This window comes from Rana temporaria, chromosome 3 (genome assembly GCF_905171775.1).
Source record: "Rana temporaria chromosome 3, aRanTem1.1, whole genome shotgun sequence".
Taxonomy (NCBI): domain Eukaryota; kingdom Metazoa; phylum Chordata; class Amphibia; order Anura; family Ranidae; genus Rana; species Rana temporaria.
The window spans coordinates 55964550-55990369 of NC_053491.1; the positions used below are offsets into that span (position 1 = coordinate 55964550).

At 46.3% G+C, this 25820-nt stretch overlaps 1 protein-coding gene across 2 annotated transcripts in view; it reads left to right on the forward strand.

The window, feature by feature from the left end:
- TM6SF1 (transmembrane 6 superfamily member 1) overlaps nucleotides 1-25820 on the forward strand; it is a 78817-nt gene that overhangs the window by 46997 nt on the left and 6000 nt on the right. For both annotated transcript variants that reach the window (XM_040342604.1, XM_040342605.1), the window contains 2 exons: nucleotides 12169-12261; nucleotides 23126-23245. In XM_040342604.1, the coding sequence (XP_040198538.1) occupies nucleotides 12169-12261; nucleotides 23126-23245 (213 nt within the window). The remainder of the gene's footprint in view (nucleotides 1-12168; nucleotides 12262-23125; nucleotides 23246-25820) is intronic.

Consider the following 25820-nt stretch of genomic DNA (forward strand, 5'->3'; position numbering starts at 1 on the left):
TAATCGTTGCCTTATGTAATCATTGTAATATAAGTGTATGAGCTATTAAACTCATTTAGAACTAAAGTGGTATTAAACCAACAATGGGAAAGTATACATGTTTCAAACCAGGATAATGTAAATTGTTTTCTCAATATCTGGAAGTGGTTTATATGTTTTATATTTAAATATTTTATATATACAGTATGTATCGTTAAATCTCTATATCAAATGCAGTATACAAATATGAAAGAGCAGGTATGTAACAACGAAATATATAAATTATATAAAAAGTAAGGCTGTGGGAATTAAAGATTAATTCCTTGATTAATCGTTAATTTATTTGATCGATCAAAATTCTTTTGATCGGTACTAGTGGTGCATTGGATCGTAAATGATCTGTGTCCTGAACAGGTCACCATATGCGATCGGCACACCACGTGATCCGCGGAGCTCTGCTGCTGCCTCGGCCATAGGAAAGGCTGTGGCTTCAGCTTAGCTCCCAGCTTAGCTCCCAGAGGTCCACCCGGTGGTGGCCTAGGTGAGCCTTGAGCGGCGCACTGACGTCATCACCGGCCTCAACTGCTCGTGTTCGGCCGGCTTCTCTGGTAAAACTAAGCAAGCACTAATCTTCCTATACAGTGGGATAGATGTGGACCATATTACAGTGGGGGGATGTCTGTGGATATTACAGTGGGGAGATGTCTGTGGATATTACAGTGGGGGAGATGTCTGTGGATATTACAGTGGGGGAGATGTCTGTGGATATTACAGTGGGGGAGATGCCTGTGGATATTACAGTGGGGGAGATGTCTGTGGATATTACAGTGGGGGAGATGTCTGTGGATTTTACAGTGGGGGAGATTGTGGATATTACAATGGGGAGATGTCTGTGGATATTACAGTGGGGGAGATGTCTGTGGATTTTACAGTGGGGGAGATTGTGGATATTACAGTGGGGGAGATGTCTGTGGATATTACAGTGGGGGAGATGTCTGTGGATTTTACAGTGGGGGAGATTGTGGATATTACAGTGGGGAGATGTCTGTGGATATTACAGTGGGGGAGATTGTGGATATTACAGTGGGGGAGATGTCTGTGGATATTACAGTGGGGGAGATGTCTGTGGATATTACAGTGGAGAGATGTCTGTGGATATTACAGTGGGGGAGATGTCTGTGGATATTACAGTGGGGGAGATGTGGATTTTACAGTGGGGGAGATGTCTGTGGATATTACAGTGGGGGAGATGTCTGTGGATATTACAATGGGGGAGATGTCTGTGGATAATACAGTGGGGAGATGTCTGTGGATATTACAATGGGGGAGATATCTGTGCATATTACAGTGGGGGAGATGTGGATATTACAGTGGGTAGATGTCTGTGGATATTACAGTGGGGAGATGTCTGTGGATATTACAATGGGGGAGATGTCTGTGGATATTACAATGGGGGAGATATCTGTGGATTCCACAATGGGTGAGAGGAAATTTTTTTTGATTTTCCCCCATTAGCACAATCAGTGTTGATGGAGGAATCCCTCCCATAGTGCTATTGAGTTTTTTCATCTGGGAGCCTTCCCTGCTGGTAGAAGACAATGATCACTGCTGGGGGTTATAGCCACTGACATTGATCACATGAAAAAAAATCTAAAGGGTTGATTTTACAGAAATCGATCAATGGATCGACTTCAGTACAACCAGCCTGCCCATGGATGGGTCAAATCTCATCCTGCAAAGTACATGCAGACCTCATACGTGCTTTTGCTTAACCTTTCTCTTTCCATACCAAGTAACCAGGCATAGATGTTTGTAACGCTGGTCCACTTCTGCTGGTCCCTGCTGAACAGGCCAAGATTCCATCCATCTATGGCTGGCTTAAGAGCAATGTTCGCTTTAATTACCTTATCAGTTAAAAGAAATGAAAACATTGCCCAATACAATTCTTTGCCTGTGTAGTATATCTAGAATGAATGGAGCATAGAAAAGCTAAAGATGAAATCTGCAGATTTATTTATTCAGACTTGCATATTTTTAGCTGTTGTGTTGTGGGCCCCACTGTTGTGCTGGGGAGCTTGTCTGCCACACTTTTAGCCATGTAGTGGGAAAGCACCTGTATTTCAGCCTATTCCTGCTTGCCATAGTTTGGTCCCCCTTAGACTGACTGAGGCTCTCTTGGCATAGGATCCTTCTCTTTGTGCCATTACAGAGGCACCCCAGCCTGGCCTAATGAGCACTCCTCAGGAGCCAAGTGCATAGCTTCCTATTCCAGCTATGGACCTCAATGGCAGCTTCACCGAGCACAAGTTTAATTTCCAGCAGATGTTCCCATCTTGATTTTAGGAGAAGGAAGAGTCCATGCAATGGAGGCATTTTAACTATTTTACTGGAACACAGCTGATTTACCGCTCAGCCATAACTTTAAGATCGCCCACCTAATATTGAGTAGGTGCCCCTTTTGCCTCCAAAACAGCCCTGACCTGTCGTGGCTTGGACTAGACTTCTGAAGGTATCTAAGAGGGTTTTCATCATGTCCTCCATGCTTCCCTCTCTTGTTGGGCACCAAGCAAGGGTCACATGAGAGGTCCCCCCCGGGACCTACACCAGGCATTGAACAGGGTCACTAACCCTTGCATTGGGTAATACTTCCCCCCAAGGTGGTGCTCATCAATGCCCAGGACCAGGCAGGAGAAGCAGTCACGTGAAAAGTCAAACATTAAGGTGGTCTCCTAACTCAGTTATGAGCCACCTGTGTGCAGTACCCATGACATGGAGTTCCTCCTTAAGCTTCTTCGTCCTATGTCCTACACACTTGTTCTGACATACAGTATGTGTTGCATTCAGAGGGAAAGGCTGAGCTGCTCCCCACTCCAGCAGTCAACGTACCCCTGTTACCTCCCAGTATCAGAATTGGGTCCTGCAAAGTACATGCAGACCTCATACGTGCTCTCGCTTAACCTTCCTCTTTCCATACCAAGTAACCAGGCATATATCTTTGTAACGCTGGTCCACTCCCGATGACGGATGGAGTCAGGCAGCTAAGGAGGGAGTCCAAGCATCGATCCCCTCTCTACCAGAGAACCTGTCACCTAACAGGTACCGCGCCAACGACTGGTTGCTGTTTCTCCTTGGAGTTACTCATGAATCTTTGCCATACTGATGTTACACATACCACATATTGTGGTTAAGAACCCCTTTGAATAACTGCAGACCAGGCTCTGATACCCCATCCTGTGTCTCCGTGCACCCCCATCTCCCCCACCACGCAATCACGTTGGGCCACGCCTTTGCGGCCTTCTGCAGGCCTTTGCTACCTTCTGTGATCTGGCGCCATCTTGTGGTGGCTGTTGGCATGACAAGTAAACCAGCAATTCTAATGGAGCTTCCCCAGTGTTTTCACTGCCATCTCCTTCCCTCTAATTAGAGCCCCCAAACATTATATATATTTTTCATTTTAACACCCTAGAGAATAAACTGGCAGTCACTGCAATACTTTATGTCACACCGTATTTGCGCAGCGGTCTTACAAGTGCACTTTTTGGGGGAAAAAATATATATTTTTTTAATAAAAAAATAAGACAACAGTAAAGTTAGCCCAAATTTTTTTTTATATTGTGAAAAATAATGTTACGCCGAGTAATTTGATACTCGACATGTCACGCTTCAAAATTGCGTCCGCTCGTGGAATGGCGACAAACTTTTACCCTTTAAAATCTCCATAGGCAACGTTTAAATTTTTTTACAGGTTGCATGTTTTGAGTTACAGAGGAGATCTGGGGCTAGAATTATTGCTCTCGCTCTACCAATCGTGGTGATACCTCACATGTGTGCATTGAACACTGTTTACATATGCGGGCGCTACTCACGTGAGCGTTCGCTTCTGCGCGCAAGCTCGGCGGGACAGGGCGCATTTTCTGGCGCTTAACTTTTTTAGCTGGCTCCTAGATTCCAAGCAAATTTGTCAAACCCTGCCATACATACCACTCAGCAGCAAGCAATACTGCAGTGTTATAAGATACTACTCTGGTCAGAACAGACTGTTTTGTTTCAACAACTGGATCAGGTCCACTCCTAAACTCTGATTATTTTCGCGACAATTCTAAACCAAGTTTCAGGAATAATCAGTATTACAAGCATGTGTATAATTTACTAAAAGCTGAAGAACATAACACAGCAGTACAATGAACAGCTTCCTGTCGGTAAATAAATAGTATTACACAGGCATGTGAAAATTTGTATTACTAAATAAATACATGAAGTAAACTGTTTATACCCTACAGAAAGATTGGACTAACGTCTTTCATGTCTCAACACTTTCACCCAGTTCTCCTCTGAATCATTTAGATGTTCATTAGCAAACTTCAGACGGCCTGTACATTTGCTTTCTTGAGCAGGGGGACCTTGCAGACGCTGCAGGATTTCAGTCCTTCACAGAGTAGTGTGTTACCAATTGTTTTCTTGGTGACTATGGTCCCAGCTGCCTTAAATCATTGACAAGAGTCTCCTGTGTAGTTCTGGGCTGATTCCTCACTGTTCTCGTGATCATTGAAGCTCCACAAGGTGAGATCTTACATGGAGCCCCAGACCGAGATAGATTGACAATTATTTTGTTTCTTCCATCCGTAAATAATCGCACCAACTGTTGTTACCCTCTCACTAAGCTGCTTGGCGATGGTCTTGTAGCCCATTCCGGCCTTGTGTGGGTCTACAAACTTGTCTCTGACATCCTTGGACAGCTCTCTGGTCTTGGCCATGGTGGAGAGCAGTGGCGGCTAGTGTAAATTTTTTTTGGGGGGGGGCAGCAAACAGTATGCCACATTCCCCCCCCCCCCCTGGTTGGTCAGTAGCCCTTACCCCATCATTAGCGGCTTCCCCTGCTTGGCGGCGGCTTCCCATTCCCCTGCTCTTCACGGCAGTGGCTTCCCCTGATTAGTGGCCTCCCGTTCTCCTGCTCTCCACGGTGGTGGCTTCCGTTTACTCCCTCGCGGCCAATCGTGAGTGTTCTCTTTTCTTGCCAATATGGATGGGCTGCCATTATCTGATGTTTTCCTGTCTGGAGGAGAGATGTGGAGTCTTATAGAACCCTCATCTCTCCAGAAAGAGGACCGATCACACACCATTCCTATTACAAGGGATGTTTACATTCCTTGTAATAGGAATAAAAGTGATCAATTTTTTTTTTTTAAATGGAATGTGTAAAGGGGGGGGGGGGCGTGGTCTGGAGCTGCATGTAGCAGGACGTGCAGAGTGAGAGCTCCGCTTGAGACCTATCCTTTTTGACCGATCCTGGGGGATTTTCTTCCCAATCACAGACTACCTGAAGTCTCCGGACACCCTACTCACCTGCGGGCCTCCATGTCTCCTACTAAGCGATCCGGGGCTCTAGCCAAACTGGTCCAATTCCGCCACGACGGACACGACACGGAGGAGGACGAGACCCAGGCCTCGGGGGACACAGCCAGAGTGTTGGAGGCGATCGCCCTTTGCCAATCTACCCTTACGTCCAGAATCGAGGAGGTGAAGATCGACATCTCCCTGATCCGCCAAGATGTCCAGAAGCTACGCGAGCAGGTGTCTGAGACGGAGCGCCGGGACGACCACGTGGAGGAAGGCCGGCATCCCCTCCAGGTCACCACGGAACAGCTGCAGTACCAACTCAACGCTGTCCTCTCCAAGCAAGACGACATGGAGAACCGCCTTAGGAGATGCAACCTGCGCTTCGTGGGCATCCCCGAGAGATCGGAAGGCGCTGACCCCCCTACATACCTCGAGAACCTGCTGATCAAGTCGTTTGGAAGGGAGGCCTTCTCCTCGACCTTCATTGTGGAACGTGCGCATCGCCTTGCCGCAAAACCCCCTCCCGCCGGGGCCCCGCCACGGACCTTCATCGCAAAGTTCCTCAACTACCGGGACCGTGACGCAATCCTTCGGCTCACCCGCGAGAGAGGAAATATCCCCATCGGCAACGTGCACGTGGCGGTGTTCCCGGACTTCTCGGCCGAGGTCCAGAAGAAAAGGGCGCGATTCATTGAGGCCAAGCGGCAGCTTCGCGCCCGCCACCTTCCGTATGCAATGCTCTTCCCCGCGAGTCTCCCTGTGGTGTGCGAGGGCAAGGCTCAGTTTTTTGAAGACCCGCAGGCCATCCTATCCTGGCTGGAACACAGCGGAGCAGCCGACCAGGCTTCGGCCTAGATCCTTGCCATCCCGCTCGCCGCCTCCGTCGAACCACAGTAGCTGAGGACCTCCGCTCTCTGGGCACATCCGAACGCCCTGGTGGAACCGTGAGTCAACATTTTTTCTTCCACACACTTGCTCTCCTCCTGCCCCCCGTTATGCCCTGTTGCATCTCTGGCCCGCGGTACCAGGCGGTGTTTACTTCCCCCTTCTCCATGGCTGACCTCCTCCCCTCTCTCCCCCTTGCACCAAGAAGCAGCCTGCGGGCCCCGGCCTAGATCCTCGTTACCTCGTTGGCCGTGCCCGTCAACCCGCTACAGCTGAGGTCTTTTGCTTCATGGACACCATGCACGCCTGATATCCTCTACAGAACTGTGAGTTGACTTCTGACACTTCTCCCCCCTGTGCATTTACCCTCCCGCCTGGTACCCGCCATGCCCCGGCAGATGCTACACCACCGGACCGGGATGTGTTTATTCCCCCCTTCCCTGTGATTGAATTCCCCCCTCTCCCCCTTTGTCTCTATGGGTCTCGGCCGGCTCACCTGCGCCCATATCCAAAGTGACTGGATACCCCCCTGCACCGTTGTGCGCTCTTCAGTTTGGTCGCCCCCCCCCCCCGACCCCACCGTTAACATGGCACCTACGCCATACAGGAACACTGTTCTTCAACCCATGTTTCCCTGGCCAGCCCCTGCCGACCTATGTTCGGTGCACGGTAGTGTGATGGATCTGCACCGCTGGTCCAGTGTCTGTGCAGACTGTTTAGCTTCGGCTTTTATGTACATATGTTTTGTTTTTTCTCTTTTTTCTTTATTTGACTCCATTTTGACTTGCAATTTGCGCAGAGGTCTCCCCCGTGCGTTTATGCTGCTGGGAATAGCCTTGCTCCTGTACGTTTTGCTATACTGTGTGGTATGCCGGTCCAATTGCTTTTCATGTTATGTGCTGCCCCCTGGGAGTCCGACTGCTTACTCCACCCCCCCTAACCTGCCATGGCCTCCCTTAAGATTCTAACGTGGAATGTCCGGGGTCTCGGGGAGAAGGCGAAGCGCACTGCTGTCCTCTCACATCTTAAATCTCTCCGGGCCGACATATCCATCCTGGTTGAGACCCACCTTGTGGGCCAGAAACAACTGTGCCTCAAAAAACCATGGGTTGGCTGGCTTTATTAGGTCCCATACACCTCTAACTCCTGTGGAATTGCAGTTTTCATAGCCAAGGCAGCGCAATTCTGTCTTCATTCCTTGCAGTCGGACCCCCAGGGCAGATCATTGTTTTTACATGCAACTGTGGGGGGCCTTGAGGTTCTCCTTCTCGCCTTTTACATCCCTCCCCCTTTCAGTTTACTATGCTTCAGGAGGGGGTGGCCTTCATGGCCCGGCATCCCCTGGTGCCGGCCATCTGGGCCGGAGACTTTAATATTGTAATTTCCCCTACCCTCGACAGTCCCACTGCCCCCTCCCCCTCAACCCCTGACACTGCCAGATTTGGGAGGTTTCTCGCAGACTTCACCCTCACGGACACGTGGCGTCACATACACCCGACACAATCGCACTTTTCATGCTTCACCCCTTCACGTTCAGCAATGTCCCGCATTGACCTCTCCACCCCCTCTCTCCTCCCCGAACTCCTTGCAGCAGAAATTGTTACCAGAGTACTCTCTGACCACTCCCCGTGTTGGATTAAGCTGCGGCTCCCGACTCCCCCCACCGTCAGACTCTGGAAACTGAACCCGTTCTGGCTCACTGTCCTATATGATCTGGACCTGGTCCAGCTCGAGTGGGATCACTTTTTCCGCACAAACGCTGGCTCCGCTTCGTTCGGCTCCGTTTGGGAGACTTTTGAATCACATGCCCGCCTGATTCTGTCCACTTGCATTAATAGGCATAAAGCCACCTCCAAGGTATTGCTCCGCCAGGCGGAGGAGTGCCTTGATGCCCTCGAGCACGATTTTCAGAGCGACCCTACTGCAGCCAACGCCGCCCGCGTTCGGGTACAGACCAGACTCACAGACTAATTACACTTTGAAAAAGCCAAGCAAGGCATATTCTTCAGCAAACAGCGCATCTATAAATTTGGCGAGCGCGCTGGCAAGCTCCTCGCCTACCTTGCCCATCTAGAGTACAAACCCCCGGTGGTGGTCTCCCTCCAGCTGGCCTCTGGGGCCAGGGTGACCGACCCTGACCAGGTGGCCACGGAGTTTAGATCCTTCTACTCTGAACTATACTCCCCCACTGTCCACCACACCCAGGACGAGTTGTCGGGCTTCCTGCGTGACGTTGACTTCCCCACGCTTACGCCCCCCCAGTTGGCCCAATTAGAGGCACCTGTAACCGAGGAATGCATCGCGGAGGCCCTGGCATCACTCCCCACGTCTAAGACGCCCGGTTCCGATGGACTTCCCCTCGAGTTCTACAAGCACTTTGGTGAAACCCTCATCCCGCGACTTTGCCAGTTGTACACGCACATATTTGACACGGGCTCCCTCCCACCATCCATGAGCGAGGCCCTGATTGTTCTTATCCCCAAGCCGGGCAAGGACCCCTTGTTCCCTGAATCCTATAGGCCCATTTCCCTCCTCCAGCTTGAAGTCAAAATCCTGGTCAAGATCCTAGCCCTGCGCCTCAACAAAGTTATCCTTAGCCTCATACACCTGGACCAGTCTGGGTTTATGCCGGGCAAAAACACGGCCTTCAACCTCAGACAGTTACACATGAACCTCCAGGCGCGGCACTCGGATGTCGGCTCCAGGGTGGTTGTTAGTTTGGACGCTGCCAAAGCATTCGACTCCGTCGAATGGAGCTACTTGTGGGAATGCCTCTATAGATTTGGGTTTGGCCCCAAATTTGTTAAATGGCTCCAACTCCTCTATCAGTCCCCTTCGGCACGCATTCAGGTTAACGGTCGGATCTCGGCCCCCTTCTCCCTCTCCCGTGGCACGCGACAGGGGTGCCCTATTTCTCCCTTGCTCTATGCCCTGGCTGTGGAGCCCCTGGCCATCGCCCTCAGAGCTCACACCAACATCAGGGGCCTCCGGTGCGGTCTGCTGACCGAGGTCGTTAGCCTCTATGCCAACGACATGCTCCTGTACGTCGCGGACGCGGGGCCCTCACTCCGGACAGCTCTCCAGGTCATCACGGACTTCGGGTCGTACTCGGGACTCCGGATAAACTGGACCAAATCTCAAATTCTCCCCCTAGACATTGGTGCTCCCACTGCCGACCAGGCCTCCCTTCCCCTTGTTAGAGCCAGTACTATTAAATAACTTGGTGTCACAGTCTCCAGGTCCCTCTTTGACTATGTCACTCTTAATGTGGAACCCTTATTTGCGCTTTTAAAACTGAAAACACAAGTCTGGTCCCGTCTCCCCCTTGGGGTGATGGGCCGCATCAACTTGGTCAAGATGATCCTTCTCCCCAAACTGCTTTACGTTCTCTGGCAAGCTCCTCTGCACCTTCCCCCACGCATATTCAAGGCCATGGAGACCATCCTCAATACATTTGTCTGGGGCTCCTCCTGTCACAAGTTGTCCTGGCGGGTCCTGAAGTGCCCGGCCGATTTGGGCGGCGCCGCACTCCTGGACCTCCTCCTCTACTACATAGCCTCCCAACTCTCGCACTTCTTTCACTATAACCGGTCTGACAAGGACCGTTACTCTACCCTAGTCTGCTCACACACCCCAGGTCCCGTTTCACCCCTTCCAACTCTTGTTCCGCGGCCCATGCACCCCCCCCCCGTGCTGATGACGTCGGGCATATGCTCTTTCACCACTGTAAGATATGGCAGCTGGCTGTGCGCATCGGCGAAGCCCCTTCTCCCCACTCTCACACGCCTCTCTGGGACAACCCTCTTCTGCCCGAGCTTGCCTCTGTCCCCGACCACGGGCTGTGGATTAACAGGGGCGTTATCTACCTGTCACAGGTCGTGGCTCGCGGTTCGGTCAAGCCGTTTCAAACACTTAAAGACAACTTTTCACTACCCAACCACATGTTCTTCCGTTTCCTTCAACTCCGGCACGCACTCAACATGCAGCTTGGTGGCCCCATACCGGCCCTTGAGGTCCCTCTCCTAGTCGACATCGTGTCGGGTTCGGATCACAAAAAACTAATCTCCCAACTCTATATATACCTCCTCCAGCCAGCCGCGACCGCCGTATCCTACCGGTTGAAGGCCCGTTGGGAGCCTGACCTTGGTGCGGTGACCGACGGGGACTGGGGAGAGGCCCTCGCCAATTGCAAAACTGTTTCCCCTAAGCTCTCTGACCGTCTTACTCACCTATTTATTATCCACAGGTCATACCTGACGCCCTACCGCATCTCCAAGTTCAGACGAGGCCATGACCCCAATTGCCCCAGTTGTGGCCACTCCGACGCATCCTTCTTCCATCTACTCTGGACCTGCCCACCCATACAGGGGTTCTGGACCCAGGTGGTCTGGTTCCTCCATGACCGCATGGGCTCCCCGTGTCCCTCTGCCCCTGCCAGTGTGTACTGGGGCTCTTCTCGCTCCCCGAAAGCGAAAAATATCTTAACACATTTTTGCAGGAAACGTTATTCCTTGCTAGAATGCAGGTCGCTAGGAGGTGGATGAGAGGGGCACCACCCACTCTACAGCAATGGATCAGGGCTGTCAACATCACCCTCCCCTATAAAAAAGTGATGTATACCCACAGGGGATGCCCGAAGAAATACAATAAGATCTGGGACAGGTGGCTGGAGGACTCCTCCACTTGCAATGCAGCGGACTAGACGTGGTCCCCGCCTGATGTCTGCCCACTCTCTCCGTAAATTTCCTTCCCCCCCCCTCCATCCCCTTTGGTTTCTTTTAATTTCATTTCTCTTTGCCTGGCGCCCCGCGGCCTATGCCACGTCCACATCCTCTTCTCTTGCTTGTTCCCACCAACTCCCCACTTCCCTTTTTTTAATATATATCTATCATGCATGTCTTCATGAATGTCAAATGGATATTATTTGTACTTGTAGTGCATGTTGCACTTATGACCCGTTTGTTCATCTATTTTTTCTTTATGCTCAATAAAAGTCGTTTTGATAAAAAAAAAAAAAAGGGAATGTGTAAAGGGAATGTGTAAAAATGTTAAAATAAAAATAAAATAAACAATATTTATTATAGCTCGCACTCAGAAGCAAACGCATACGTAGGTCACGCCAGCATATGAAAACAACGTTCAAGCCACAAATGTGAGGTATCGCCGCAAACGTTGGAGCGACAGCAATAATTCTAGCACTAGACCTCCTCTGTAACTCTTAAAATGTAACCTGTAAAAAAAAAAATTAAAATGTCGCCTATGGAGATTTTTAAGTATTGAAGTTTGGCGCCATACCGCAAGTATTAAAGCGTGACATACCACAATTTTAAAGCATGACATAAGAGGTGTCTATTTACTCGGCGTAGTATCATCTTTCACATTATACAAAAAGAATTGGGCTAACTTTACTGATTTGTTTTTTTATTCATGAAAGTGTTTTTTTCCCCAAAAAATTCAGTTTGAAAAATGTCTGCACAAATACCGTGTGACAAAAAAAGTTACAATGACCGCCATTTTATTTCCTAGAGTCTCTGCTTAAAAAACATAGATAATGTTTGGGGTTCTGAGTAATTTTCTAGCAAAAAAATATGATTTTTACATGTAGAGAGGAGTGCTGGAATTCGCCCGGTAGGTAAGTGGTTAATATCCATAATCTGGGCACAGGCGCCCTTTAAGGCTATACAAAAAAAAGAGAATTTGAGAAAGAGCAGTAGAGACAGTTCTATGTTTTATTCTTCTACTCAGCTGTGATTAAAGTGGACAACTTGTACCTTTTATAACTGACATAAAATGCTGACAAGTTCCATCGTTCATTGGACTTGGTCAGTCCCTTACCTTCATCTCTCAGTCACTGGTTCTGTGTCTTTCATATGTTTAAGTAATAATTGGGTTCAGTCAGCCACCTTGTTTATGATTCTAAGTATAGTGAAAATACACTATTAATCTGAATGTTATATTGGTTTACAGATCGCCTTAGACTGTCCTTCTGATATCTGTCGATTTTATTTGCAATTGCAAGAACCATATCTTAAAGATCCTGTTGCCTATTCAAAACTTCAGGTAAATCTTTTCTGAAATTACATTTAAAGCTGAACTTCAGGTCGGTATAAATGGAACATATTACTGCCCCAGTAATGCTTTATAACATTAAAGTTGGAGCTTGTGAATGATATCAAGGCAGTTGGGACCACAGTCACCAAACAAACCATTGGTAACACAATACGCCGCCGTGGATTGAAATCCTGCACCCCCCCCACAAGATCCCCCTCCTGTACATGCCTGTCTGAAGTTTGCCAATGAACATTCAAATAATTCAGAGAAGGATTGGGAGAGAGTGTTGTGGTCAGATGAGACCAAAATGTATCTCTTTGGCATTAACTTGACTGGCCATGTCTGGAGGAAGAAAGATGCTGACTATGACCCTAAGAACACCATCTTTACAGTCAAGCACAGAGGTGGAAACATTATGCTTTGGGGCTGTTTCTCTGCTAACGGTACAGGCTGACTTTGCCGCAATGTGGGGTCAAAGGATGGGGCCATGTATTGAAAAACCTTGGATGAGAACATTCTTGCCTGAGCCAGAACACTGAAGATGGGTCATGGATGGGTCTTCCAGCATGAGAAAATTACCCAAAGCATACCACCAAGGCAACAAAAGAGTGGCTCAAGAAGAAGCACATTGAGGTCATGGAGTGGCCTAGTCTCCAGACCTTAATCCTATAGAAAATGTATGGAGGGAGCTGAAACTTCGAGTTGCCATGCAACAGCCAAGAAACCTTAAGTATTTGGAGAAGATCTGTAAAGAAGAGTGGATCAAAATCCCTCCTGAGATGTGTGCAAACCTGGTCACCAACTACAAGAAACCTCTTACCTTTCAAGTGGACAAACTTCCAAAATCTGCAGGGGATCAAATAATTTCCCCCACTGTATACTTTATACAGGGCTCAAAATTTCAAGTCCTGAGCTACTAGCCAGGCCTCAAGAGTTACTCGCCACCAGTTGCCCCATCTAATTCATACACTGCCCTGCGCCTAATTGCACCCGTAAACACACCCTCGTAGATTATCTCATGGAATGACAATGTTTTATGCAGAATCAAGTTACAAAATTGAATATTACCAACAACAACTTTAACAAAATGGGACAGGGCACTGGGGGCAGACCAGAGGGACAGGGCACTGGGGGCAGACCATTCATCCTCTCTCTCTCTCCCATTCATCTCATCATCAGGAGCCTGTGTGTGCGGCTCCACGCTTGCATGTCCCCACTTCCCCCTTTTATTCAGGCTGGCAGAGAGGAGAGGAGCTGCAGCACAGCGGGAGGGAGTACAATCCAGACTACTTTTCCCGAGCATGCACCTTTCCTCTTCGGCCGCCAATCTCATCGGGACTCTAAGGCCCCGTACACACGACAGAGGAACTCGACGTGCTTGGCACGTCGAGTTCCTCGTCGAGTTTTGGGATGAAGCCGCCGAGGAGCTCGGCGGGCCGGCTTCTCCCATAGAAGAACGAGGACAACGAGAAAATAGAGAACATGTTCTCTATTTTCTCGTTGAGTTCCTCGGCGGCTCCATCGAGCCAAAACTGTACAGACGACAGAGATTCTCGGCAGAATCCGGGTTTTGACCGAGTTTCTCGGCGAATTCTGCCGAGAATCTCTGTCGTGTGTACGAGGCCTCAGTGTAGGCACAGATTGGAGGGACATTGGTCATGCAGCCCTGTCATCACTCGCCCCCAGCTTAAATCCACTCGCCAAATGCTAGTAGGCGAGTGGAAATTTTGAGGGCTGCTTTATATATCTTTCATTTGTCAGTCTATAATAAAAAATAGAACAGGTTTTTTTTTGTAATCAAAACAGTTTTCCAGAATAAAATCAATTTACTAAATTCAAATTGTTCATATCCAGTTTTTAGGACATTCAGATTAGTCATTAGTTAGGCTCTATTGACACTGCATTTTGCAATTTGCAGAAATGCAGGGACATTTTTTAACATGGGTTTCTATGGAACATGTTCACATCAATGCATTTTTGGAAAGGGTCATGGACTTTTTTCATGTTTTTTTTTCTTTTAGCCGGTAATTCTTTTTTGTTTTTATTCAGCAGGAAGCCCGCTGACAGCTGATGACTCATCGTTTGTATTTGATAAGGATTTGCTTCCCGGCCCCCTCCTTAGCAACCAGCTATATACAGTGTAAAAAAAACGCAAAACACAAATTGCGTCAAAATTGCCATAAAAACGCGTGTCCAAAAACAAAAATACATAGATGTGAATCAAGCCTTTTAGGCCTTGTACTCACGACCGGATCTGTGCGCTGAAAACTGTCTGCCGGACAGTTTCCGGCGTACAAGGCTGATTTTTGTTTGGTTCCGCTGGCTTGTACACACCAGCGGACCAAATTACCGTCGTACCGGAACGCGTGCACGTAAACTACGTACGACGTCACTATAAAGGGGAAGACCAAACTTAATGGCGCCGCCCTCTGTTCCTCTTTTGCTAGTTACGGGTTTGCTCGTGTTAGTGAAGGTTTGGTTAGAGCTGATTCGCGCTTCTCGGTCTCCAGGCTTTGACAGCGTGTATTCACGGGTTCAGTGCGTGTGCTTGCGGTAACGTAGTTGTCATTCGGCTATAGGCTAGCAGGTTGTTTCTGCTTTTGCAGTTGCATCCTGTGCGCTCGTATCTGTTTGTCACGCGTTCGTCGCAGGTAGTGCTGGATTTGCGAGTGCTTTCTGTTTGAGTGTGTTCTTGACTGACCAGCCGGCCGGTTTGAAGCCATGATGGAGCAGCAGCGTCAATTTTCGCGAGTTGGTGCTGTTTATGGGATGGCTGCTGGATATGTTCATTATTCCAGTACTTTGGCCAGAAACAGGGGGCGGAGGCGTTTCTGGACCAAGAATTGGTTGCGCCAGCGTGACCAGTTCTCACATATGCCTCTGCTTAGGGAAATCCAGGAGAATAATCCTAATGACTTTAGGAATTTTCTCCGCATGACGGACCCCGTATTCAACAGTCTGCTGGATCTTCTGTCCCCCTATATCACGAGGCAGGACACTGTGATGCGCCAAGCCATCACGGCCGAGCAGAGGCTTATTGCCACGTTGCGGTACCTGGCGACTGGGAGGAGCCTGCAGGACCTCAAGTTCTCGACAGGCATCTCTCCGCAGGCGCTTGGGGTCATCATACCGGACACGTGTGCTGCCATCATCAAAGTTCTGCATGAGGAGTATATTAAGGTAAGTTTCCTGGCTGTAATAATGTGGCCAACTAACTTTATTTTTAATTTCCCAGATATGCTGTGTGTTTAACTAACGTTCCCTTTTCTCCCTATGCATGTTGATATAAGCTTTACATGTTTTATTCTTGACCTACCTGCATATTTGTCCCTTACCCAATATTAACCTGTCCAGCATGCTATCCTAGGGACAAACCCACCTTGCCATTTTTTAAAACACGACTTTTTGGTTTTTGTTTCCCCCCCCCCTTCAAATTTTTTAAGTCCCCATCAGAGGGCTGTGGAGTCTCTTAATTAAGTGGCCCTATATATATTTCTTTCCCCAAATTCTCCATGCACATTTTTCCAATGCAATTTTAATACTGTGAAGTTTCACAAGGATGCTTGTAGGATGTTTATGTGCCAAAGTACTAAATCTCTTTATTTGTTTGTCCCCACAGCTACCCTCCACACCACAGGAATGGCAGTCTGTGGCTTCCCAATTTGCCCAGCGGTGGGATTTTCCTAACTGCGGTGGAGCAATAGATGGGAAACACGTCCGCATTGTGCCCCCACCCCACTCGGGGTCCTACTATTATAATTACAAGGGTTATCATAGTATTGTGTTGATGGCGGTGGTGTCGGCACAGTATGAGTTTCTATATGTGGACGTGGGGAAGAACGGCCGGATGTCTGATGGGGGAGTGTTCGCACGGACTGATTTCTATGATCGTCTCCAAGCTGGTGGTCTGGCATTGCCACCAGATGAAGAGAATGTGGAAGGACTTCCGTTTGTGTTCCTAGCGGACGAGGCTTTCGGGCTTGGTCCTCACCTCATGCGGCCTTTTCCCCAGAGGACCCTCACCTCAGAGAGGAGTGTGTTTAATTTTCGGTTGGCCAGGGCTCGGAGGGTAGTCGAGAATGCCTTTGGGATACTCACCAACCGGTTCCGCCTGTTCAGGACATCGATACATCTGGCGGAATATAAATTGGACACCGTTGTATTTGCCTGCTGCATTTTGCACAACTTTTTACGCAGGCACTCCCAGACGTACCTACCCGACATCGGTTCTGAGGCAAGACTACCCTCAGATCCCCTTCCCGGGCTGGACACTGGTCGTGCTGGCTTGGCCCCCCAATCAGCTCGTGAGGTACGCGACAAATATGTTGAGTACTTCATGGGTCGGGGGGCCATTGCTATGCCAGATCATATTTCTTTCTAATTCGGCCCCCAAAGAAAGGAATATTCTCACAAATAATAAATAATTAGACCATTGGACTTTATACAGTTGTTTGTCATTACTGCTTTTTCTCTTTTTATCTGTCTTCCTGGTTCTCTAACTAACTTCTGCAATTTTATTGCATAATTGATTTCTCCACTTTTAGTAAATAACCACATTTTGCACAGTATTCACTCATCTACAAACAAGGTATTGAGTCTAGAAATAAGAAGCAACTCCATTAGAAAATTTTGAGGTCAAGTGTTTTAATTTTTGCTTGTTCATGACCACAAAAATAATTTTATATTTTTTTCATTACTCCCTGCTTTTGTACTTAGGAGTCTACAATATTTTTTGGACTTTGTGTATTTTTTTTTCAGGTAATTAAACAAAAAATATTATCAAGAATATACATTTTTGAACAAGTTCACAGTTTTGTTTATCAAATATAGTTCGATTTATTGTTTACATATATATATATATATATATATATAGAATATTTTTGGTGGGGTGTTTACCGCCTTTTTATTTTTTCTTCTCGGCATATTTTTTCGGCCCAAAAACCTATATTTATTTTTTAAATTTTTTTTTTTTTTTTTCCATTTTTTTGTGTGTTTTTAAATACGAATATTTGTTGGGGAGATTTAGGAGTCAAATCTCGACTTCACTAAATTCAGTGATTAGAGAGATTTATAATTCTATATATCTATATATTTCTTTTTTTTGGGTGTTTATTCTTTATGGTCTAAACTTTATAGTATCCAAAAATGTACAACATGGACAAAAAAAAGAACTTAAAACTTATAAAAATATAAAAATTCACAACAGCAGTCAGTCATGGTGTGCTTTCACACTGGAACACGCCAAAATTTGAAGATACACACATTCAGTGCAAACTCGCCAAATGTCATTGGTTCAACAGACAAATGGCCACATGTGCTATCTGACATCATGGGTGATCAATGTCTGTGTTTTGTGGGAGCAAACCCTTCCTCTCAACTACTTGAGGATGGAGGAGGGGGTTGGACCCACAAAGCACAAACACTAGATATTCTGTGATGGCAGATAGCACATGTTGGCACACTGTGTGTGTATCTTCAAATTTTGGCGTATTCATTATTAAAACAGTAAAAATGGTTGTGGGGGCGGGGGATGGGCGGGGGGTGTTTCAGTCTTTGACACGGCCCATCATGTCAATAATATTTTTAAAATTAGATTCGATGACCATCATTCTTTGCCGCATATTGTCCATTTCCGTGCTGCATTCCAAAAGGACATTTGTTACATTCTGTTCCATGACAACCATCCTTTCACGCATATTGTGCATTTCAGTGCTGCACTCCATTACCTGTTGAATAATTATAGCAGCACTTGCACGTGAAAATATTGACACACCATCCTCCTCCCCTAAAAAAGAAAAAAATGGGCATTCAAAAATTATTTATTTGATGAGGCCTATCTACATATGTTTTTTTAAATCAAGCTAGGGTGACACTGACCTGATGGGCTTCTCCTTTCCACCTCTTCGACATCTTCTATCACTCCTCCTTCTTCCACCACCTCCCCATCATCTTCTATCACTCCTCCTTCTTCCACCACTTCCCCATCATCTTCGACTCCTCCTTCATCCATCAATCCACCTTCTTTCAATTCGCCAAATTGTTCTTCCGCCACTTGCCCTTCATCTGCTATAAATTCTAAGTCCAAAATTACTTCTTCCTCCTCTCTTCCTTCCTCCTTTCTTCCTTCCTCCTCTCCTTCCACATCCTCTTCTCCTTCAACATCCTCTTCTCCTTCCACATCCTCTTCTCCTTCCACATCCTCTTCTCCTTCCACATCCTCTTCTCCTTCCACATCCTCCTCCTCCTCCACATGTCGAGATGGAAGATTTTGGCCTTGTCTGGCCCTCTCTGCCTCCTCCAAATGCTGGCGACTTCTTTCCCCTTAAATAACAAAAAAAAAAATGTATACTCATCAGCACACAGATATTGGAGAGCAGAAATCGCACACATTGCTTAGAAGAGGCTTTCATTTATTTACTTTTATCTTTCACCAAACCTACATTTTTTAATTACTTCTATGGCAAGCTCTGATCCTGCCCCTTTTTAGCAAAGTGACACACATGGATGTCCCCCCTAAACTGTATTTCTGGGAGACCCTACCAAAACCCATTTTTGATTTGGAGAGACACAGGTGCTCTGCATTGCAGATGTGAAAACATATGCTTTATTACCACTGTTTTTAGAATGTATCCTGTTTGCCTTTCCCATTCTCCTAATTCTATTTTATATAACTAGCTTTTACACAATGTTTACAAACAAAGTGTTTGGCCAGTGAGCCATGTCCAGGTGTGTTGTTCCTGGAAAAACAGAGCCTTTCTGAGAAACTATGTGATGTTACGTGGTTTACTAAGAACACTATTTGTAAATATGTAGTTATTTATGTCATAAAAAATAAATGACAACATGTCTTTAAAATTACAAGCAGGCCAAGGAGGAAGATGGTGAAATATACATGGCAACACATTATTGCAGACTATCAACCCCCCCCCCCCCAACCCCAAAATATATTTACTTACTTTTACGCAGAATTTTAAGTATCTTCTTCATCTGATGTGGCTCCCTCAATTTTAAGTCTGACCAGCGTTTCCTCAGCTGTTCCTTGGACCTAGTGATCCCAAACATCCTCTGCATTCTCCTCGCCACCTTGTCCATAATATGTGCCTTTCGGCGGTTAGGGGTCTTGTATGGCCCTAATTCACCATCATAGTCCTTCCTCCGCATGATGGAAACTAACTCCACCATTTCCTGGAACCGCATATTAGTGGCTTTGTATCTTCTTTGCCTGGATCGGGACGTCCCTGCCTCTGTCCCTTCACTTGTGGCATGAGAGCATCGTGCCCGCTCGTGTGACATCGCCATCTTTCCTTTCCCACAGAGATTCTGGGCGGGGAAAAGATGAATTGTTACGCCATGGGCGGAGAAGAGGGCGGCGTTTAATACATACGCGGAGTGTAGAGAATGCAAACGTGTTTACGTAGGTTACGCGGAGAATCTTCGAGCGCATCCAGAACATACACAGTTAACGCCATATTTCCTAAACACATTGATTAGGGGCCTAGCAAAGGTGACGAGGGCTGGGTTTAATAAATACGCGGAGTGTTTAAAAGGTGCACGCCGTGATTACGCATCTTACGCGGTAATTAGGCGAGCGTGAGAAACGAGGAGCGAGAGACAGGAAGGTAAGGAAATTAAAAATGGGATCAGCAGAGGCCTAGAAAATGTAGACCCATGGGATGGGGGTTTGGGCTGTTGGTTGCACCCTTTTTAAGCTATTCTGTCTATGGGGTACCACAATGTTATTTTGGTGTCCAAATGCTTTTGGACACCTCACAAAATAGAGATGTGAACAATGCTGTACCTCATTGACAAGTTTTTGAATGGTGTATTCTGATCAGGCAAAGTATTGTTCAAGTGTTGGTTGTACAGAGGTCATTAGGAAGTGTCTTTTATGTCATCCATTGTCAGGGGCATGAGATCTACACATGAAAGAGTGCCTAGATGAATACTGTCATTTGTAATCATTGTTTATTTTTCTATATTAAAAATAGTTACTGCAATGTTAACAATGGCTCTGCATCTAGCAAATCAATGTTTGGTACAACCAATGCGGCCGAGCTGCCAATCATTGTTTAAACAAGAGAGACTGTGTTTGTAATTAGATATAGGTAATAAATTTGAAGACACATATTATATCAAGGTCAACGCTGATCCTTTTTAATATCGATTTTTCGAATCTAGACTCAAAAATAAATATCATAATTCACAACGGGAAATGGACCAACTACAAACTAAGGAAGCTATAGAGGCCTTACTACAAAAATATCAGGACACGCCCATCCTGTGGAATTCCAAACACGCGTTATATTGCAATAAAGAGGTACGAGCGGCAGCACTAGAGGAGCTAGCAAACTATATGCAAACATGGGTGCCAGGATGCACTGCCAACATGGTGAAGGATAAACTTGCCAACCTGAGAAGCACATACAGAAGAGCATACAAAGCTAATAAAAGCAAAAAATCAGGAGCAGCAGCAACACAAGCAAAGGAACCCAAACTGTGGTATTATAAACAGATGGCTTTTTTGCGGGACGAAATGGAAGGCAGGAAAACGATGTCTAGTCTTGCTTCCAACCTTTCCTCCATGCTACCTTCCAGCGGACATTCCCCAGATGACCACAGCCCTGCAGAGTCGGAGGAAGAGGGCCTGGCTGACAGAGATGCAGATCTGCCACCCTTCGATGAGGAGGTATAGGAGTTTCCTCTATATTTCTGACCTAAATAATTATTGGTTGATTAATGATTTGATATTGTAAAAGAAAAGCCAAGCTGGGAAAAAGCACAAAAAAAGGTGTACAGACAAATAGGTGTCAGGGATGACAACTGCAGGGGTCAGAAGTAGAGTCTATTCAAGTAATAATGAACAGAAAATACTAAACGAAAAACATGAAAATGAGTGTGGTTTTATTTAGCGAAATTGTAAAAAATGTCCTTTTTTTTTGCACACAGGAAGAAGAGATCAGCCAGGAGGTGGCAGATCCTCACGTGTCTGTCAGCCAGGAGGAGGCCGGGGTCAGTGGCAGCCAGGAGGAGGCCGGGGTCAGTGGCAGCCAGGAGGAGGCCGGGGTCAGTGGCAGCCAGGAGGAGGCCGGGGTCAGTGGCAGCCAGGAGGAGGCTGGGCCCAGTGGCCTGCAGCAGGTCCCCCCGGCCAGGAGAAGCACCACCAGCCAGTCTTCTCCCCCCCAGGTGAGGCCATCAGGCCGAAGGAGGCAGTTGAGGCCTGTGGAGGAGGCAAGCCTCCGCATGATACAGGAGGCAAGCGCCATCATGAGGGCCCCCCTCAACCCCACAGAGGCCTTCAGTGCCTCCTTGGCACACGATTTGAATGAAGGGGAGGAGGACCAGAGAAGACTGGCAAAGGCCCTGATGAACCAGGTCCTTTGGTGGATGCAGAAGGGCCTGCTGACCCCAGACACTGGGCTATGTGACCCGGCCCGGCTTGCGGAACACCATCCTCCTGCTGCCACATCGACCCCACCTGCAAGAGCCCGTGTAAGATCCGCTGGAAGGCTGCCTGGAGGGAAGGCTGGAAAGAGGAGGAAACGTTGATTCTCTGCCTTCCATTTCCTTCCACATAAAGGACATATTGTTTGGACTACCACAGTTTGGGTTCCTTTGTTTCTGTGCTGCTGCTTCATATTTTTTGGTTTGGCTCCTGAGGCTTGGAAGTTTCTCCTTCACCATGTTGGAAATGCAAGTTTGCATATAGTTTGCTATCTATTCTAGTGCTGCCGTTCTGTTTATTTTTTGTGATGACATTTGCCTAAATAAAAGGCTTTTTGCTTTCATTTGAAAACATGTCTATTGTTTGTTATACTGTGGGGATTATTAGGCAGCAAACCTTTAATAAATATACAATGGGTCATTTACAAAGGACACACTCCTTGGGGGGGGGGGGACATTTGGTGTGCCAACATGGTTCAATATTCTCAAATGAAACACAAAAAAACAAAAAATTTAAAAAAAAAAAACATGTAAAAAAAATTAAAGAAAATGGTGACATAACTAGAAACAACAAAAAAAATTAAAAAGATGCACATTCCTTTACAAAAATGACTAAAATAAATTATGGAGGACCACCAACCAAAACACACGTCTTGCCTAGAAAACCTTATTAAAGGATTACATCACAAGCAAGAAATGTGACATTTCAGTATGGGACAACTCTATTGAAATTGCATCAGCAAGAGAACGGGGTTATTCTAGCAAGAGAAGAATTAATAAAACGAGGCAAGAAACTGTGGTTTAGTGCGCCTTTTTAAGACATTGTTCTTTTGCTAGAATAAAAGGTTTCTAATGACGAATGTGCCATATCCCAAACAAACGCGAGTTTTACCTGAACGAGCGCTCCCGTCTCCTCATTTGGACTGCGCATGCGCGGGGTTTTTGTACGCTGCTTTTGTGTACAGACGACCGAACATGTCTGACGGACACGATTCCAGCAGACTGTTTTAAAGCAAGACCAGGAAACAGTTGTTCGTTGGAAAACGGTCTGGCCGACGAATGTTTGCTGGAATCCTGTCCGTTACTGCCTACACACGAACGAACATGTCCGCTGAAACTGGTCCGCGGACCAGTTTCAGCAGACATGTTTGGTCGTGAGTACGGGGCCTTAGCCAAGTGTTTAAAATTTAAGCACCACGTTACTGGAAAATGAAACGAGATGTAGTACTGATTGCTAATTCTCTTTAGCTTTCATAAATCATCCATACTGTATAGACAGAAGCAATGTTCATGTGAATGCAGCAACGTTAGCAAATTGATCAAACTTGATCTAAATATTATAAAACAAGCTGAGCATCATATAAGCTTTATTTATTCCTGGTCCTGTTTTAGGTGCTAAACTATGACTGTCTTTGCTTTCTCTGTTTTGCAGATGTTGGTATATATGTTCTATTCAGTTCCAAGCAATCTAATCACTGTGTATGGTTTGCTTGTTCCTGGATGTACTTGGATGCCAGATCTGACTCTTATACACGCTGGAGGATTAGCTCAGGTACAGTTCTTCTCATTTAAATCTGTTCGTTCATTTGATATGCTTTTACATTTAAATTGCTTTTTTCTATTACTCCTGTGCCTTGTGACTATGTCCAAAAAACTTGCTGTCTGCAGTGCTTTACATTTTTTTAAAAGGGCAGTTCTTCCTAAATTAATATTTTAATTACATGGAAAACATGGGGGTGAATTTACTAAAACTACAGTACTCAGAAACGGGTGCAGCTGTGCATAGTAACCAATCAGCTTCTAACTTCATCTTGTTCAATTAAAGCGCAACTCCCTTCCCCTCTGGGTGATCTGTTTACATTGCAAGGATTTTTAACAAACTGTTGCAGTTTCCTACTTTTTATTATTCTAAAGAAATCCCTGTGTGTTCGTCTGTGTCCATGTGGTAAAGTGAGTCTAACGGGAGTGGTTTCATAATTATCAATCAGCTGTGCACCTGCAGGGCACTAATAAGGAAATCTGCTGGGCCTGCATCCCTTTAGATGTGATTTCCTATTGGGAGTATCTCACCCAAAAAAGACATGTTTGTTGCAGAGGATGCCTGAAATCTGACTTGTATCTTAGCGCAGACTTCTGGGAAAATCAGTAAAGCCAATCACACAAGCAGGAAATTATGTTTCTGGGGAGTGGTCAGTACACATTCTGTGTACAGAACTTCTCCAGGTTTCCATATTGCATTGCATTTTCAGAAAATTACAGAGCTGCAGAATGAAAAGGAAAGGTCATTTTTAATAACATTCAATTACAATATGACTTGTGTCGCAGTTGTATACACTATATTATTTTTTCTTTATTTGTTATTATTTTTCCCCATGAAAGTGGAGTAAACCTGGAAGCTGATTGGCTACCATGCATAGCTGCCCCAGATTTTGCACTCTCCAGTTTTAGTAAATCACCCCCTTGGTGAGCTTAGTCAGCCCCTGGCTTTTTAATATGTCTTGAATACCACTACAGTGAGATTTCATGCTATAATTCCTAACTCTCTTCCTCTCTAATTTATCATTTTGGGCATTCCAGCTAATTATTTGTTGCATTTCTCTTATATCAAAATTTAAAAAATTGGACACCTCATAATTGCCGCAGCAGGTATGTAAATCCAGGAACTAAGCACAGATATTTTCCTGTCAGTCCCAGAGAGACACAGGAAATTGTCAGGTGGTTTAAAGCAGTGGTCCGTTGACCACTGATGGTTCACGAGAACATTTTGGTGGTCCCCAGGGGTACTGCTGCAAATCACATTGTAATGAATGTATAGCACCCAATGATGCTTCCAGTGTTATTCCCAATGAGTATTGATACTCGGCTCCTTGCCCCTCCACAGCTCAGCGCTCCAATGAGCGTGGAAGAACAGAGCAGGAGATGCTGATTGACAGTCAGCAGCTCTCCTCTCGGGGAGGAGTGAGAACCGAGCCATCAGCGATGTTCGGTGGCTCGGTTCTCAGTACAGAGACACCGGGGGACAGCTGCAGCATTGATCTGATGCTGCATCCACCTAGGTAAGTATGAATGTAGAAAAAATAAAAAAACATTCTCCTCTTTTAACTGCTTGCGACCAGCCGCAGTTATACGGCGGCAGGTCGGCTCTGCTGGGCTCGCTGAGCAGCCAATAGGGGGCACGCATGCCCCCCGCTCGCCCCTGACGCCGACGCGCGCGCACATCGGGCGCGATCAACCCCGGGCACCTGCGATCGCTCGTTACAGAGCGAGAACCGGGAGCTGTGTGTGTAAACACACAACTCCCAGTCCTGTCAGGGGGAGAAATGCCTGATCGTCTGTTCATACAATGTATGAACAGCGATCAGTCATTTCCCCTAGTCAGTCCCACCCCCCTTCAGTTAGAACACACCCAGGGAACATACTTAACCCCTTCCTCACCCACTAGTTTTAACCCCTTTCCTGCCAGTGGCATTTTTATAGTAATCAATGCATTTTTATAGCACTGATCGCTATAAAAATGCCAATGGTCCCAAAAATGTGTCAAAAGTGTCCGATGTGTCCGCCATAATGTCGCAGTACCGATAAAAATCGCTGATCGCCACCATTACTAGTAAAAACTTTTTTTTTAATACAAATGCCATAAAACTACCCCCTATTTTATAATCGATATAACTTTTGCGCAAACCAATCAATAAACGCTTATTGCGATTTTTTTTTACGAAAAATATGTAGAAGAATACGTATCGGCCTAAACTGAGGAAAAAAATTGTTTTTTTTTATATATTTTTTGGGGATATTTATTATAGCAAAAAGTAAAAAATATTATTTTTTTTCAAAATTGGCGCTCTATTTTTGTTTATAGCGCAAAAACTAAAAACCGCAAAGGTGATCAAATACCACCAAAAGAAAGCTCTATTTGTGGGAAAAAAGGACGCCAATTTTGTTTGGGAGCAACGTCGCACGACCACGCAATTGTCAGTTAAAGCGACGCAGTGCCGAATCGCAAAAAGTGGCCTGGTCTTTGACCAGCAATATGGTCTGGGGCTTAAGTGGTTAAGGGATAAGCCGACACTTTATACCCATCACCAAATTCCCCCCATGAAAGACTTGCTTTAAACTACCTGTTTATG